This window comes from Xiphias gladius, chromosome 10 (genome assembly GCF_016859285.1).
Source record: "Xiphias gladius isolate SHS-SW01 ecotype Sanya breed wild chromosome 10, ASM1685928v1, whole genome shotgun sequence".
Taxonomy (NCBI): Eukaryota; Metazoa; Chordata; class Actinopteri; order Istiophoriformes; family Xiphiidae; genus Xiphias; species Xiphias gladius.
The window spans coordinates 22,137,689-22,151,870 of NC_053409.1; the positions used below are offsets into that span (position 1 = coordinate 22,137,689).

General features: G+C 42.1%; 1 protein-coding gene across 8 annotated transcripts in view; it reads left to right on the forward strand.

The window, feature by feature from the left end:
• smoc1 (SPARC related modular calcium binding 1) overlaps window positions 1-14,182 on the forward strand; it is a 56,445-nt gene that overhangs the window by 37,209 nt on the left and 5,054 nt on the right. For 6 of the 8 annotated variants that reach the window (XM_040136884.1, XM_040136886.1, XM_040136888.1 and 3 more), the window contains 5 exons: window positions 701-893; window positions 2,716-2,798; window positions 7,518-7,623; window positions 8,484-8,728; window positions 9,808-9,841. In XM_040136884.1, coding sequence (XP_039992818.1) covers window positions 701-893; window positions 2,716-2,798; window positions 7,518-7,623; window positions 8,484-8,728; window positions 9,808-9,841 — 661 coding nt within the window. Of the gene's footprint in view, window positions 1-700; window positions 894-2,715; window positions 2,799-7,517; window positions 7,624-8,483; window positions 8,729-9,807; window positions 9,862-14,182 lie in introns of all 8 variants that reach the window. The other 2 variants (XM_040136885.1, XM_040136887.1) reach the window with 1 other exon arrangement.

The window sequence follows — 14,182 nt, forward strand, 5'->3', positions numbered from 1 at the left end:
GTTTTCCTTAGTTGTCAAAGAGATGGTTCAGTTTTCATCACATCTCCTAAGTATGGAATGTCTATTGTATATGGTTGTAGCTGAGATTTTCTTTGTAAAACCTCACAAAAGTGGAGCTTAGGTTAAGATTTTTGTGTCAAACTTCTATTTCCAAGGTCAGTACTGAACTTTCATGCTCAAAATATCACAGATGTGGTGAGTGACACCTGACATCCAGTTGCATATGCCCATGGGATGAAGTCAGTATAGAAGTTATCTTGAAGCAAAAGACCTTACAATCCTACGTAACTCTGTTGCCCTTCTAACCACATACAGTGCTTTTCCAACCATAGGATATATGTTGTGCAGAGTAACTCTGCAGAAAGCTACACAACTATAGCGATAGCACCATCTATCAACTAGTAGCTGGCCAGTAACCAATTGAAATTAGTTGATCGACAGCCAACTGCAATGCTGAACAACTTGCCTCCAAACAGTGACGTACACCAAACACAGCACTATACTTCAATTTTAAAACAATTATACATTTTCAGCTCTTAATTGATAAGGAGTCAATTTGATCATCCCGGTTTAATTTCGTCCTACACAGTCACGTATTAACCTTGTGAAAGATGCTTGATGTTTTTTTGTGTGTGTGCAGTGTGTGTCTGGTTTCCCCGATTGTGCCTCTCTGTATTGAGTGCGTTTCTCATGGTTTTAGAGAAAGTTCCCTCTTGTGACCAGGAGAGACAGAGCGCCCTGGACGAGGATCGGCAGAACCCTCGCGAGGCTATTTTCATCCCAGACTGTGGACCCGGAGGCCTTTACAAACCAGTCCAGTGCCACCAGTCCACAGGCTACTGCTGGTGTGTTCTGGTGGACACGGGACGGCCCATTCCTGGCACCTCCACCAGGTAATATAATTATAAGAGATAACGCAGACTTTTTTTGTTTCATTTGTACAAAAAGTACAACTGAGGCGGTTGGGAATCTCATTAATTTTGTAGTTTTTTGATTACAAACCAAAGTACCGGACAAAGCAAAATTTTGACCTGATGATGGTGCTAAGGTTAAGGGATCACCAAAGTTATTTGATTTAATCCTGAGGGGGACCTTAATTTCTGAACCAGATTTAACGACGATCCGCCCACAAAAAATTTCTCTCAAAACCACAAATGTGAACCTTGTGGTTGAAAGGATCACCAAATTCATTACGATTCCTCCTCTGGGAACCATGAATGTCTGCAGTAAATTTCATGGCAGTCCATCACATAGTTGCTGATGTATTTCAGTCTGGACCAAAGCGGTTAACCGACCAACCAAATAACAGACCAACATTGCCATCCCTAGAGCCAATGGCTAGAGGCTACTTTTGCTGCAAAGGCTGTAATCTTCTCAAGGAGTTTTGGATCCAGGCTGCTGTCTCCAGTTCATCTGGCAAAGAAAAATAGCCTCAAGCCCTGATGGGAATATCATTTAGCTGGCCATAAACAATCAGTGTTTGGTATGACGTTTGTTTTCAGAGCAGTTGCTACTGTTTATATTGCCTTTGGGGAAATGGCTAAGACACAATGGGTTTTTGCAAGAGCTGTATGTCAGAGGGAGGGAGATGAGGCAACATAGAGAAGGTTAAATAAATGATGCCCCTTGCTCATGTTTTGGTTCTTTAAAAGGTTTTCTGGATTTGCATCTAGAACATGAATATCGTAAAGTGAAACACAGTGCTAGACAAAGGGAAAGAGATTGGATTGGATGTTGTGTGTCTTCGATAGATAATTTAGTTTAAAATAAATACGATACCAGTTTACAATTAAGCTAAGTCAAAAATAACTGACAGCCCATAAAACCTTTAAATAAATCAAATGCATAGAAGTAAAACTTACAGACTAAATTCTCATCTGCATTTCACAGATATTAATGACAACCGTGAGGCAATTATTTCTTCACCTAAGAATTTATTGCATTTTACACCGGACCTCATGTCACTCATCCCAATTTCTTTCCTCTGGACAGCAATGTGCAGAGTCATGCATCAGACATCCCATCTTGGTTCAGTGGTCATGCAGACTGTGAGAAAAAGAAATGACAACTCACTTTTACTTTGAAAAAAAAAAAAAAAAAAGAAAGCCAAATGAGACACACATGCTCAATTTTCCAAGAAGCACTGATACAAAAGCCAGGAGAAAACGAGTCATGCCACGCCTAATGCAGAACAGTTTGTTATGACTCTGAAAGAAACCTTTGTGCACGTCAAAACAAATGTATTTATTAAGCGTTTATCAGAAGGAAGATTAATCACTTTCAATAATTCTTTACAGATTGAAAGGGGATTAAAGCCAAAGTGCGATAGGTTTTAGATTGCGGTTTGGAGAATAAGAAGGTTGCAAGTGATCATAACAAAGATTGTGACAGTATAATCAGTATAGAATTGGTCCAGCACCGTTAACATCTCCTGGTTTTAAGCTCCACCTCAGTTGGTTTTATACGTGGAGGGAAAACAGGAAAATCTTTTGTGGTGTTTTTGTTTTGTTGAGTGGTTTTGTCACAGGCCACGCTTGATATGTTTTATTTTTCTATGGAAGAACAAATTTTTTCAACATGGACTGGCAGCATCTTAAATGTTTCAGGCTTTTCACCCATGGCTAGGACAGGTTTAGTCTTTCTTCCTGCAGCTTCCTCTTCTGTTTCTCACTCATGCAGCCATGTTCCTGCTGTCCTCTCCTCTCTGTGTAACAGGTACCAGAAGCCGGAGTGCGACAGTACAGCACGATCTCGCGTCTCAGACACAGAAGATCCCTTCCAGGGCAGAGACCTGACAGGTTTAATCCACTTTTGGGTTTGGGATTGCAGAAATATTCTTGGATTCAATGTATGGTCTTTTAACAAACCTTATTTTTAACAAATGAGGAGGCTGAAATATTCGCTAGCACTCCTTCAAAATATGGATAATACTAAAACCTAGAAAAAATAATCAGTCAGACATTAACTGTTTGCCAACCCCCAACCCCCTTAGTTACTGTTCCCCTGCCTGTCAAGCTTTCTGTTCTTGCACGACAAATTTGGTTTATAACGTTAATCGTGGCAGATTTACCACTCTAATTACTCTTGTTAGTAAATTTTGTTACCGTGGGCCCCTTGATTTTAGTAAAGAAAAGCAGGCTTCTCCTTTCTAGCCGATGACCATTTGACTGCTGACTTTTGCTATTGTCGGCAGATTCAGCTAACATTAGCTCTGTGGGTTGGTTGAACCCGATGTCTGGCTGACCTTAGTGTTTCAAGCCATCTCGTTTTTAAACTAGAACCCTGTACAAGAGTTAAATATGCACATGACGGCTACATACACGATATCGTCTAAAAGACTTATGTTTAAAATGCATGCCCCAGACAAAAGGGTCTACTACCTCACCAGTTGATGGTCCATTTAACGGTATAAGGTATTATAGCAATGTTCTTCATGGCTGTAGTCAACCGAAGAAAATTTTGGTCAACTGAATTCGTACCTACTCTTCAACCAATCGATTGGTTTGCAGGGGGGGGGGGTCTGCACGTTCTTTCTAGATAAACTGAATTGGCCACAGTGCGCTGAGTGCCTTCTTGCCTGGTAGCCTTACTAGCTTAAATGCATTTTGAATAAAAATAAAGCTAGTATTTTCATCAATTTAAATCATTTTAACCAAATTATTTTATACTGAAATGATAACACGACCACAATTACCGAAAACGAAACTCTCAGCTGGTGATCCCAGCACAAGAACTATTGAGGAACATTCACGCAAAGCCTTCAGCGTTAAACACGAAAGTTGACGGAGCATCCTAACGAAGACAAGTTACTCTACCGTTTTTAGATAATATGCCGTGTAGGTTGTTGAGCTGGAATATGCAAACTGCTGTCTGCAAAGTTTACACTTGAGTTTTTGGTCATCCGTTGTAACAAAATGCAGCCACACCCACGACTTCTTCGACATGATGTCAATTAGTTTGGAGCCGGCTGAGAGTAAACGTTCCTAAACATTGAGTAAATTAAAACCTAGCAGTCTCCATTAGCTTGGGCAAGTTGTGAAAACGGGGGGTTTTTCACCGGTAGTCTGTCCCTCCCACCGCCACAGTAAATAATGCATTAATTCTGGAAGGATTAAAATGTAGTGCTTTTCTCCTGATCTATGTAAGACCGGCAATATCCCTGACCAATGAAAATTCAGTTGGGCGAGAGCATATCGACCAACGAATCGATGATTCAACTGGGAGACAGCTGCCTTAATGTTCTTATATTGCGGTGTAGCATTAGGTGGTCCTATAAGTATGACAGGAAAAATGTAACATAACCCTGTTTGGCTGCTTAGCATTCATACTTGGACAAACAACACAACAGTTAGACTTGTGCTTCATTGTTTGCATTTTCCAAGCCTACGTTTCACGAATTTTTACTTTTAGGATACGGACTATCCGATGTTTTGGCGAACGAACCCCTAAATCGAATAACAAGTTTGGCTGTAGTGTAAACCTCCCCAAATGCAGTAGAGCGTGGGAGAGAGCTACCAACATTGCCCTAAGCATTGATAGCATCTATCTAGGCCTGTTTTCCACACAGCGGTGAAATAGCACATGGTGAATGTGCTGGCCATGACTGCCCTGGGAGTATCACTAGCTCACTACTGTAGGTAGTCATCTAGTTAGCTGGATATGATAACGTTCGTGACCACAAAAACGCACTGCTCGATGCATCTCTTACACTTTTGCTCTGGTAATTTTGGTTTCGAAAGGCTTAAAGAAAAGACACCATCCTCTAAACTCTTAATACTTGGAGTTTCTCCCTTAATACAACCCCATACACAGTGCCTCAGTGTGTGGAGAAGTCCAGAGCTTGACCTGCCGTGGTTAGTTTTTGCTGCTAAGGTATGATTGGACAGTTTTTCTTCAGGGGAGGGGTTTAAAGAACGGTCCGCTGTGGCGTTACAGCTCTGAGACTTGGAAAGTGTGTTTATTCCCACTTGTTACAGTACATACATTTCTTTTTTCATGTTAACTGACCAGATAAGGGATTTTGATTAACAATCGACGAAACCACTTTGTGGTGTTGGATTCCCTGGCAGCAAAGATCAGAGACTCTCCTCTAAACTGGAGGTCGTAACCTCGGCTCAAACTCCTCTGCCCTGGTTACTGCTCACTTACTTTTGTTGCCCCTCCGTTTCCCCATCATTTAAGGTTGCATTGTAACTCTTATTTAATTCCCCATCTGGTGAGTTTACAGAGTCAAGCATGACTCCTGACTGCGCAGCAGATGTGTGGTACGTTTTATGGTAGGTGTGAGTGTTGTGGGGTGTGGTGGTGAGGCTGTGGGGGGCTGCTAGGGGTGATGGAGACTGCGGGTTGCTGAGTGGAGATATTTTTATGTACTGTAGAGGGCTATTCTGAACTGCCACAACAAAGCACAATATTTCATGGCCATCACATCAAGGCAGGGGGAGAAAAGAACGCTTAAGAGGGAAGGCTGTTAACAGCATGCAGCTACAGGTTCAATCTCACGGTACACAAAAAGCCACAATACCACCTCTGTCAGCGGGAGCGGGGAGTTTGGTGTTATCTAGTCTATCAACAAATTAAGGCACTGTTTTCTAGAAAAAAAATAAAATAAAATTCTGTCTGGTCATAATGCTATAAAGATCAGATGTTAATCGCTGCATTCAAGATAATTTTTTATATGCCTAGAGATGAACTTGGCGCAGTGGTGGCGTGGAAATAAATAATTAAATTGGAAACTCTGTAAACTGCACCACACACTAAAGCCCAAATTACACTTTCCACATCTATGAGGTAGTTAGGGTCAGAGTGACGTATATTTTGCCGTCTGCTCATTTCTGTGGACTGCATGTGCCTACAAACTCACAGACTGTACAAGGTGTGATTACACATCCACGTTTGCGCTACACCCAGTGTAGTTTGAACGGAACTGGGTGGGGGGCCCACTGGCTGCCCCACTCTGTGCCCCTGTCAGTTTTAGGTCATAGGATTTATGGTTGACTAAACCGGCTGCTCTGCGATCAGTTTATACCAAAGAGACAAAACATCGAATGCTGGTAAAACCCAGCTTTATCTGGACATATACTGCTGTTCAGCAAAAAATGCATAAATAATTTCTATTCATCACTTTCTCTAGGTAAAAAAGTCTGAACTTCCAGATTTTAATTTGGATATATAAGCAAATCTACAGGCTCCCCACCTGACAAATGTCAGGGTTCTGAGTGAAGAAAACATTTTGCCTGCACAAAATTAAGCTTTTTGACATTGACTGTTCTCTAATCAGTGCTTTTTTTCATCTGAAAACTTTTACCTCTTCAGGGCCCTACAGATAATTCAGATGAAACAAATTAAAAACACAAGTTTTTTCTTTCTTTGAACTACTCATAGTTTATAGACATGTAATTTGTGAAAAGGTGCTGCAGGTGAATATTGCTTTGTTTTAAGGGGTTATTAGCCAAATAAGTTGGTACCCGTTGATTTGGCACAACGGGATATTTCTTCTTTATAGCAAACTCTCTGTCTGTCTACACCTGATAATGTGTATTTTTAACTCGTTTGGGGGCAGTTTTAATGTGTTTCCAAGTCTTCAGATCAACAGGATTAAAATCTAAGTGGGCCAGAGCCTGTTTGACACTGCCAGTGGACCAGCACCACACTGTGCCCTTGACACCTTGCCACATAGGCTCCATGCAACATAAAAGTTTGCACTTCATAACACCCCAATTTAACACTTGGATTAAGGCACAGCAAGGCAGTGCTTCTCCGAGCTTGTCGTGTCGTAGGAAATGCTAATTGGATTCACCTGGCAGGGCAGCGGACCACCTCCCACAGAACGTCCCAAACCAGCACAAAAGGAATAAAAGAAGTGACCAGAGCAGAGGACGAGGAGGCCACAAACGCTGAGAGGAAGGGAGGAGGGGATTGACCGGGAAGGCTTGAGAGAAAGAGGGAGAGACTGAGAAAAAAAAAGACAGAATAAGAAGATTAGTTTACTATGCAGCTGCGTTTGAAGTTTCCATTTAAGAGACACAATTAGGAGGGAAAAATTTGCACTGGTTTAGCATGCTATTAAAACCATACATCTGGGCAATTAAAAAGAGCTACCCAAGGTGTTCAGAACTGTGTCATAAAAGTTAACAGGTCTGCACTGCTCAACAAAGCTCTCTCATCACCGCACACTTCTGTTCCACCTCTCGCCATGTGCCTCAGCTCTGTTTTTACTGAAGTCTTACAAAACAGCCAAACTATGTATTTTATCTCCATCGAGAACGTATTCATAATGATTCATCAGTAACTGTGAACATAGGTCATTTAACAGATCCACCTGGTTTTTCATGAACTTTTGGACAAGGTTTGCCTGCTCTCTTTTACTGCCTAACAGCCGTTTTGTGTTTGACATCTGTCATGCTGGTTCACTGGTGCTGAGGCTTTAGAGGCACCTCGGCTTCACTGTGCCATAATGACTCAGATTAGTTGTGGAAGGTAATTCTGGTGTATTTTTGTTTTTTGATTTGTGCCAGGCTGCCCGGAGGGGAAAAAAGTGGAATTCATTACAAGCTTGTTAGATGCCCTCACCACAGACATGGTGCAAGCCATAAACTCACCAGCCCCCTCTGGTGGTGGTAGGTAAGTGGTGTCACGTACCACGGCAGACTCAGGAGTATTGTACGTGGGCACGGTACCCCACGGCTGCTTCTCCGTGCAAAACGTCCATCTCCTCTGGCTTTTCTCAAATAATGCTTCCCACTGGTCTTCTTGAATTGCATGCTAATATTTTTTCTCTGACACGTGATACATAGATTTTGGCACAGACACCGACAGGGTTTAGTGTTTTCTTTCCATCAATGCTAGAACTATATATATACAGATGGGACTGAGAGGTATTTTGGATTACAGCTGTCCATATCATGGAATATGTCAATGTAGACTGAGCTAGTTATTACCTGAAAAAGGTGATTTTTTTTTTCTTCTTCTGCAAAGCAAAGCACAAATTTGATTTAAAGTAATTCTGTTGCATGATAAGCTGCAATAAAATAAGTTGCCAGTTTCTGCCATAAAACAAAACTGCCTGAAGTAACCAGACTTACATCTTTTTTGCTCATCATGTTGCAATTTCATTTCATTAGAAATCCACAAATACCTCAAGTATTTTTTGAGTGTGAAGTGATGAGCTCACATATCAAATGGCAGTATGTGACGCAGGATTGAGAATTGTTTATCAGCCCGTCTCAACTGCACTTCAACATGTTGTCTCTACTTTATTTATCTGAATATCCTCCTCTGTATTTCCAGTTTATTTTGGCCTGGTCTATATTGAATTGACTGTGTAGTTGCTATGATTAATGGTTAAAAGCTAATACTTAAAATTACTCGTTCGAGCAGTTTACATCAGATCTAGCCACAGATCTAGTCCCTTTATCCCAACTATTCTGGGGTTTGTAACATCCATGTTTTTTCCTTCTATCTGTTCCTCTGACCTTCACCAGGTTTGTTGAGCCTGACCCCAGTCACACTTTAGAGGAGAGGGTGGTGCACTGGTACTTCGCCCAGCTGGATAACAACGGCAGCCATGACATAAACAAGAAGGAGCTAAAACCTTTCAAGAAGTACCTGAAGAGGAAAGCCAAACCCAAGAAATGCTCCCGCAAGTTCATCGACTACTGTGACCTGAATAAGGACAGGGCCATTTCTCTGCAGGAGCTGAAAGGCTGCCTGGGCGTCAGCAAAGAGGGTAAGAGAGGAAGAGGGAAGGTGGGGAAAAACTGGGCGGGAGGAAACAGGATGGCTGAGAGTGGGTTGGCAGGGTCACGGAGTAGGGTCATGACCCTGGCATTAACCTCGGGCCAGCTGGGAAAATCCACATACAGAGACTCCTTTAATAGCTAGTTAGATACACAGAACTCATTTTCTATGGTAAATAAGCTCTTCTAATGGTTCAGATTTGGTAAATTGTGAACCTGTGAAACTATAATGATTGAGTTCTCTTACAGAAATGCCAAATGTAGGATGTACCAGCATAAAAATGGTACTTGTTTGTACTATGATGATCATTTTCCATTTGTATAAAAAAAAGGCTACAAACGTAAACTACAGCGCAGAGACATTTCCATTTATTCCCACACTAGATTTTTAATATTATTTTCACAATGTCATAGTTTAAAAAAAAAAACAACCTCTAGTCAGTCACAGCCAGTCAGTTATTTAGAGAAAAGGATGAAGTAACTGTGGAGCATGTGACAAACAGATGTGTTGGCAGGCTAAATAAGGTACCCTGCTCCACTCAGCACTCACTGATGAATATTTAGAGAAGACTAATGTATTCGTGGATCCTAGACACTGTCTGGGCCGGAAAATTGTAACTACTTATCATGTGTTTACGGACCGGTCCTAATATAGATCATTAACAACCGTCAAAGGAGCTCACAGTAAGAGGCTGCTGCCGGCTACAGTCCACATATAATGCATTAAAGAGAAAAAGGATGTTCCGTGCTGACACTGGTCTTTAAAGGTTTTGAAATAAGGTCTTAACTGGTTTGGAAAAAGGCCAATAGTCATGAAACACATACAACATATAATTGACCGGGGTAACTTTCAGTTCAAGACAGAAAAATGACACTCGCAAGTGGTGATAAGTGTTTAATGTAATGACGGAAATCCTTTTTTGCGGGAAGCTGCTTGGTTACGTAGGATTTTAAAAGAATAATGAATGAAAATATTCTGATATAGTTAGTGCAAAGGTACTATGATAATTATTCTTTAGTGTCATAAAAAACATGACGATCAATCGTCTTTGCTTTTTCTCTTTTGCAGGTAGCTCAACGACAAGTGGCAACCAAGGGACAAGGCAAGGGACAAATTTGTTCAGTAAGGCAAACTAATATGCTTCCACTAACCATGCCCCTGGCTATGAGTGCTGTAGTTGGCTTATTGTGTAATCCATTAACCTGCATTTTGGCGAAATGTGCTAGTTTGGAGTAGTTCCAGGTAGTTGGCAAAGCAGCATTCGATTTACACGCAAGGCCCTGTGCGATTTGTGCTGCACACTTAATTAAGTTTGAGTGGTACTTCTGTGAGGTGTGTGGAGTGTATTGGTGTATTGTCAGCTGTTCTTTTGATATTTTGAGTGGCTCGGATTTTGTCTCCAGTGAGTGATATTCCTCCTCACGTTATGACCATCAAGATAGAAATGACATTTGTGGATTTCTCTCGGTATGACAAAGAAAAGCAGCATATACTCACATTCGAGAAGCTGAGATCAGGGAATGTTTGGGATTTTTTTTGACAAACATTGACATGACATTTAATTGATTATCAAAATAGTTAGCGCTTCGTTTTCTGTCAGTCAACTAATAAATTATTCTTTTCACCTCTAGACACTTGTAAAATCTTTGTCGTGTTCCTACTTTGACAGGGACAACAGGATGTTGGCTGAACAGGTCTGAAATTATCAAGAGCCATCAAATGTTAAAAAAGAGGCTATCGTACTGTTTTGCTGATTGTCTATCTTTTAGTCTGTCTTGCTCTCTTTCAGTCTTTTTGTCTCCTTCTCATCTTGATCTCTTTTTTCGATCTGTCAGGATTGCCCCCCATTGAGTGATTATTGGTCCCGTTGATGCTGTTGATTCTGGCCACCAGGCTGGTTCAGCGCCACAAAGCACTGAGGTCATGTGTTTACCATGGCGCTGTCCCGCTGTGCCTTGAGCACAGTGGCTCAGAGCGGGCATAACGTCAGGCCTCTCGGACCCTGGGCACGGTTGCCAGGATAAACAGCTCCGGTATTGGAGGAGCAGGGAAGGAGCCTCGGCCGGTTGTTTTCTCTGTAGTCACTGAATCTCTCACCTTCATGCTCAAGAGCTGGAGTTAAATGGCCTGACAGCTTTATACGGCTCCTCATGCTTCCACTCAGCCACTCTGAGTTTAGTGATGATTGTGGACAGAGTGAGGTATGTAAAAAGAGAGAGAGAGAGACAGAAAGCCTGCTTGAAAGAAGCAGGAGTGTGTAAGAACATATGGCAGCATTCTGACTTGACAAAGATAGACGGCCATTGTGCTCAGGTATGCCTAACTGATCCCTAATGGTCTGGAACCCTTTAAGTTAAGCTGCCTTTGCCAGGTATTAAATCTTGTCATGATCTGTCGCGGCTTCGGATCGTCACTGGAGTCTTGTTGGACATATTTACAGTTTATAGTACATGCTTTTAGGTGTAGGGGTGTGAGCATGTGGGGCGGCGCGGAGCACATCTGTATGAGGCTCCTCACTCTCGACACATTGGCACCAGCAAAGAGAAACATCTGAATACCTTGCGTGAGTTCTGAATTGCTGGAGAGGGTGGCATCCATCCTGTGAACGGACTGGAAACCTCATTATAGATGAAATATGTAACAGAAGCCCAGGGCATTGGTCTTCTCTGTAAACCATTCGAACAGTGAGGCCAAGGCTGAGCAGCAGGTCTGGTAGCTCGGATGGTTCCAGCATTTTGTCTCCTTCACTGTGACGAGAAAAAGACAAAAAATGTGCCACTGTTAAACCTCTTGTTGTGGGCTTTGGCAGCAGGGTTCATGGCGTTCTTTTCAGAAGTCTTAATTCTATTTAGAGAGACATAAACACACTTTTGAATAAGTACAAACACATGAGTGTGTGCATGTATGAATGCTCGCATGCACAGGAACACACCAAACATGGGCATACACAGCTTTAAAATAGGATCTGCTATGATTGCTTACAGAGCACTGCATCCGTTTGCTGGCGGATGACAGAACCGCTCGCTACTCTTAAACGTTGCGTCAAGAATGGACAGTCACCTCATTTATTCACGAAGTCTCATTGAGACAAATGCACTCTACTGGAAGCAATCACAAGTATTATTGAAAGTATCCGTAAGCATTACTATATAATCCCTCAGAAGGATTGAGCATCTTTGACTTCAAGCTGTGTTGCAGTTCATTCCAGTAGTGCAAGGTACCAAAGACCAGTCTTCCCCAGTTTAGCTTGCATGAGGAACTTAAAAGGCCAACTTATCCAGGGATCTGGTGTCAGGCTTGTTCACTTTGAACTCAACTGATTAATATATCGCCAACTTAGAGAGCAAGGCCTTACAAATGAAACACAGGGATGATGACGCTCTGTAGATGCCGGAGACAAACATCCAATATTGTCATATATCTGACAGTGGTGAGCGTTCTTGTAATGAATCAAATGTTGTAAATGGCGTCCACTGGTTTAAGGGTAGTGACAGCACCATGAGCGTCCAGCACGTCTCTACGATCCAGTGTAGAGAGTACAATGGGTTGTATAATGGTTTTTCAGGAGAAGCTCTGTTTTTGTTTAGGTAAGCAATTTGAATTTTTCAGGTTTTTGAGCGAGGTATGCAACCTGACTTTTGCGGGACAGTAAGAAGAGGGAACAAGCAAACTTTAAAGACAAAGATCTCCTCTTAAGTAAAAAAATTTTCTTTAAGCTTTCACGGTAAAAAGTAAAAAGTACCAGTGGCTAAGAGGGAATATGATGAATATCGCCATCTCGTCACTGAAGGTTTTTAGACGCATTTATCACTCGACATGGGCCATTTTAAACACCCTGTACTGTTCTGTAGATGAGGCTTGCTCTGACAAAAAGTCAGATGTGCACAACGCGTTATGCCTTTTGTGTCCTTTCTGCTGTTTTGTGTCAAACCCCTCTCCTCTCCTTTCCTGCTCGCCAACCCGTCCTCTCCTGTTTGTCCTGGCTGTGTTCGTCATTAGGCAGGAATGAAAGGAGGGCATTATGAGGCAGGCCTGGCCCCAGGGCTACGGGACCATTAGAGAGCCCAGAGCCCTGTCCTGTCAGAGCCAACAGCAATTACTCCACACCGCTTGTGTTTTAATTACTTTGACATCAGCTCGAGACACACTACTGTTAAAAGGTAAAAGAGGTCAACAGAGAGGACGGTTACAGGTAGACGAGCTTTGCTTTGTTCACCATCACTACCTGTTATTTTGGTCATCAGTTTGCTAAAAAAAAAAAAAAAAATTGAATTGCTATTTCACGAAAATTTAACAGTAAACTCAAGTCTGTGTATCTGTCCTGTTAGCCAAGTCCTTCTCTTCAGTTGCCTGCACGTACAGGTATACCATAATTCCCAGCTCCCGAGCCAAGTGTCTTTATTGGCCGCTCCCAGGTGACGCTAGGCAATTCACTTCTAGACAGGATCTGCTTACAGCTCTTTATCACAAGTGGGGCCAGGGTGTCCAGGGAGAGGCTGGGCGGCTTTGTGTTGTCAATGGCACAGACAGTGTCCTCGGTGACTGGGAGGAGAGGAAGGAGAGGGCTGCTCGTCGTTCTGGAGCCTGGTAATTGCAAAGTGGATTCATGAGCACTACTGTAGCTCAGCTACTTACAACAGAGACATGGAGACATTTATCTGAGCTAAGGGGAGGAACAGCATGACTTCATTGAAAAGACGTATCAGGAAATAATGCAGTACTGCATATCTTAACAGGAAGGACATGCCACTAATGCTGCCAGGGTTATGACAGTCTAAATCACAGTGAATATACAAAGCACCAAGGTTACTGGTACTGAGCTGCTCCTTCATTTAAAAATCCATTAACATCTTACAACATTGAAATGATTCTTTATATCCCATTTTCACCTAAAATAATGTTTTTGGCCAGCTAGTTGCCAGGCCTAAGGACGCTGATGTCGGTTGGTCTGTCTGTCTGGCCAACAACATTGTTAAGAGCATGATATCTAATCAAATACTGGAAATTACCATGGCAGGGTTACAGTGGAATTTGTTGGGTTTTTTATGGTCCCCAGAGGATAGATTGTAATGTTTTCCATGATCAGGCCAAATCTGCTACTTGTATATGAAAAATGTCTAAATCGAAGGAGAAAATTTTCGTTAAGTTTGTTGAGCATTGTTGTCATGATCCATGAGGGATAAATGCTTCCAATTTTAGAAATTCCCAAGAGCCTTTTCTAGTGTCAAAATGCCAGTTATACAGATGAGTGGCCAAAGAAAAAAAAAACCCCGAACAGCTTCAATGCGCCCTGGCATTGATTCTGTAAGTCTTTGGACCTCTACTGGAGGGATGAACCCCATCCTTCCAGAGGATTTTCCCTCATTTGGTGCTTTTGATGATGGTGGTGGAGAGCGCTGTGTAGCACGTAGGTCCAAGATCTCCCATGGTTGTTCAGTTGGGT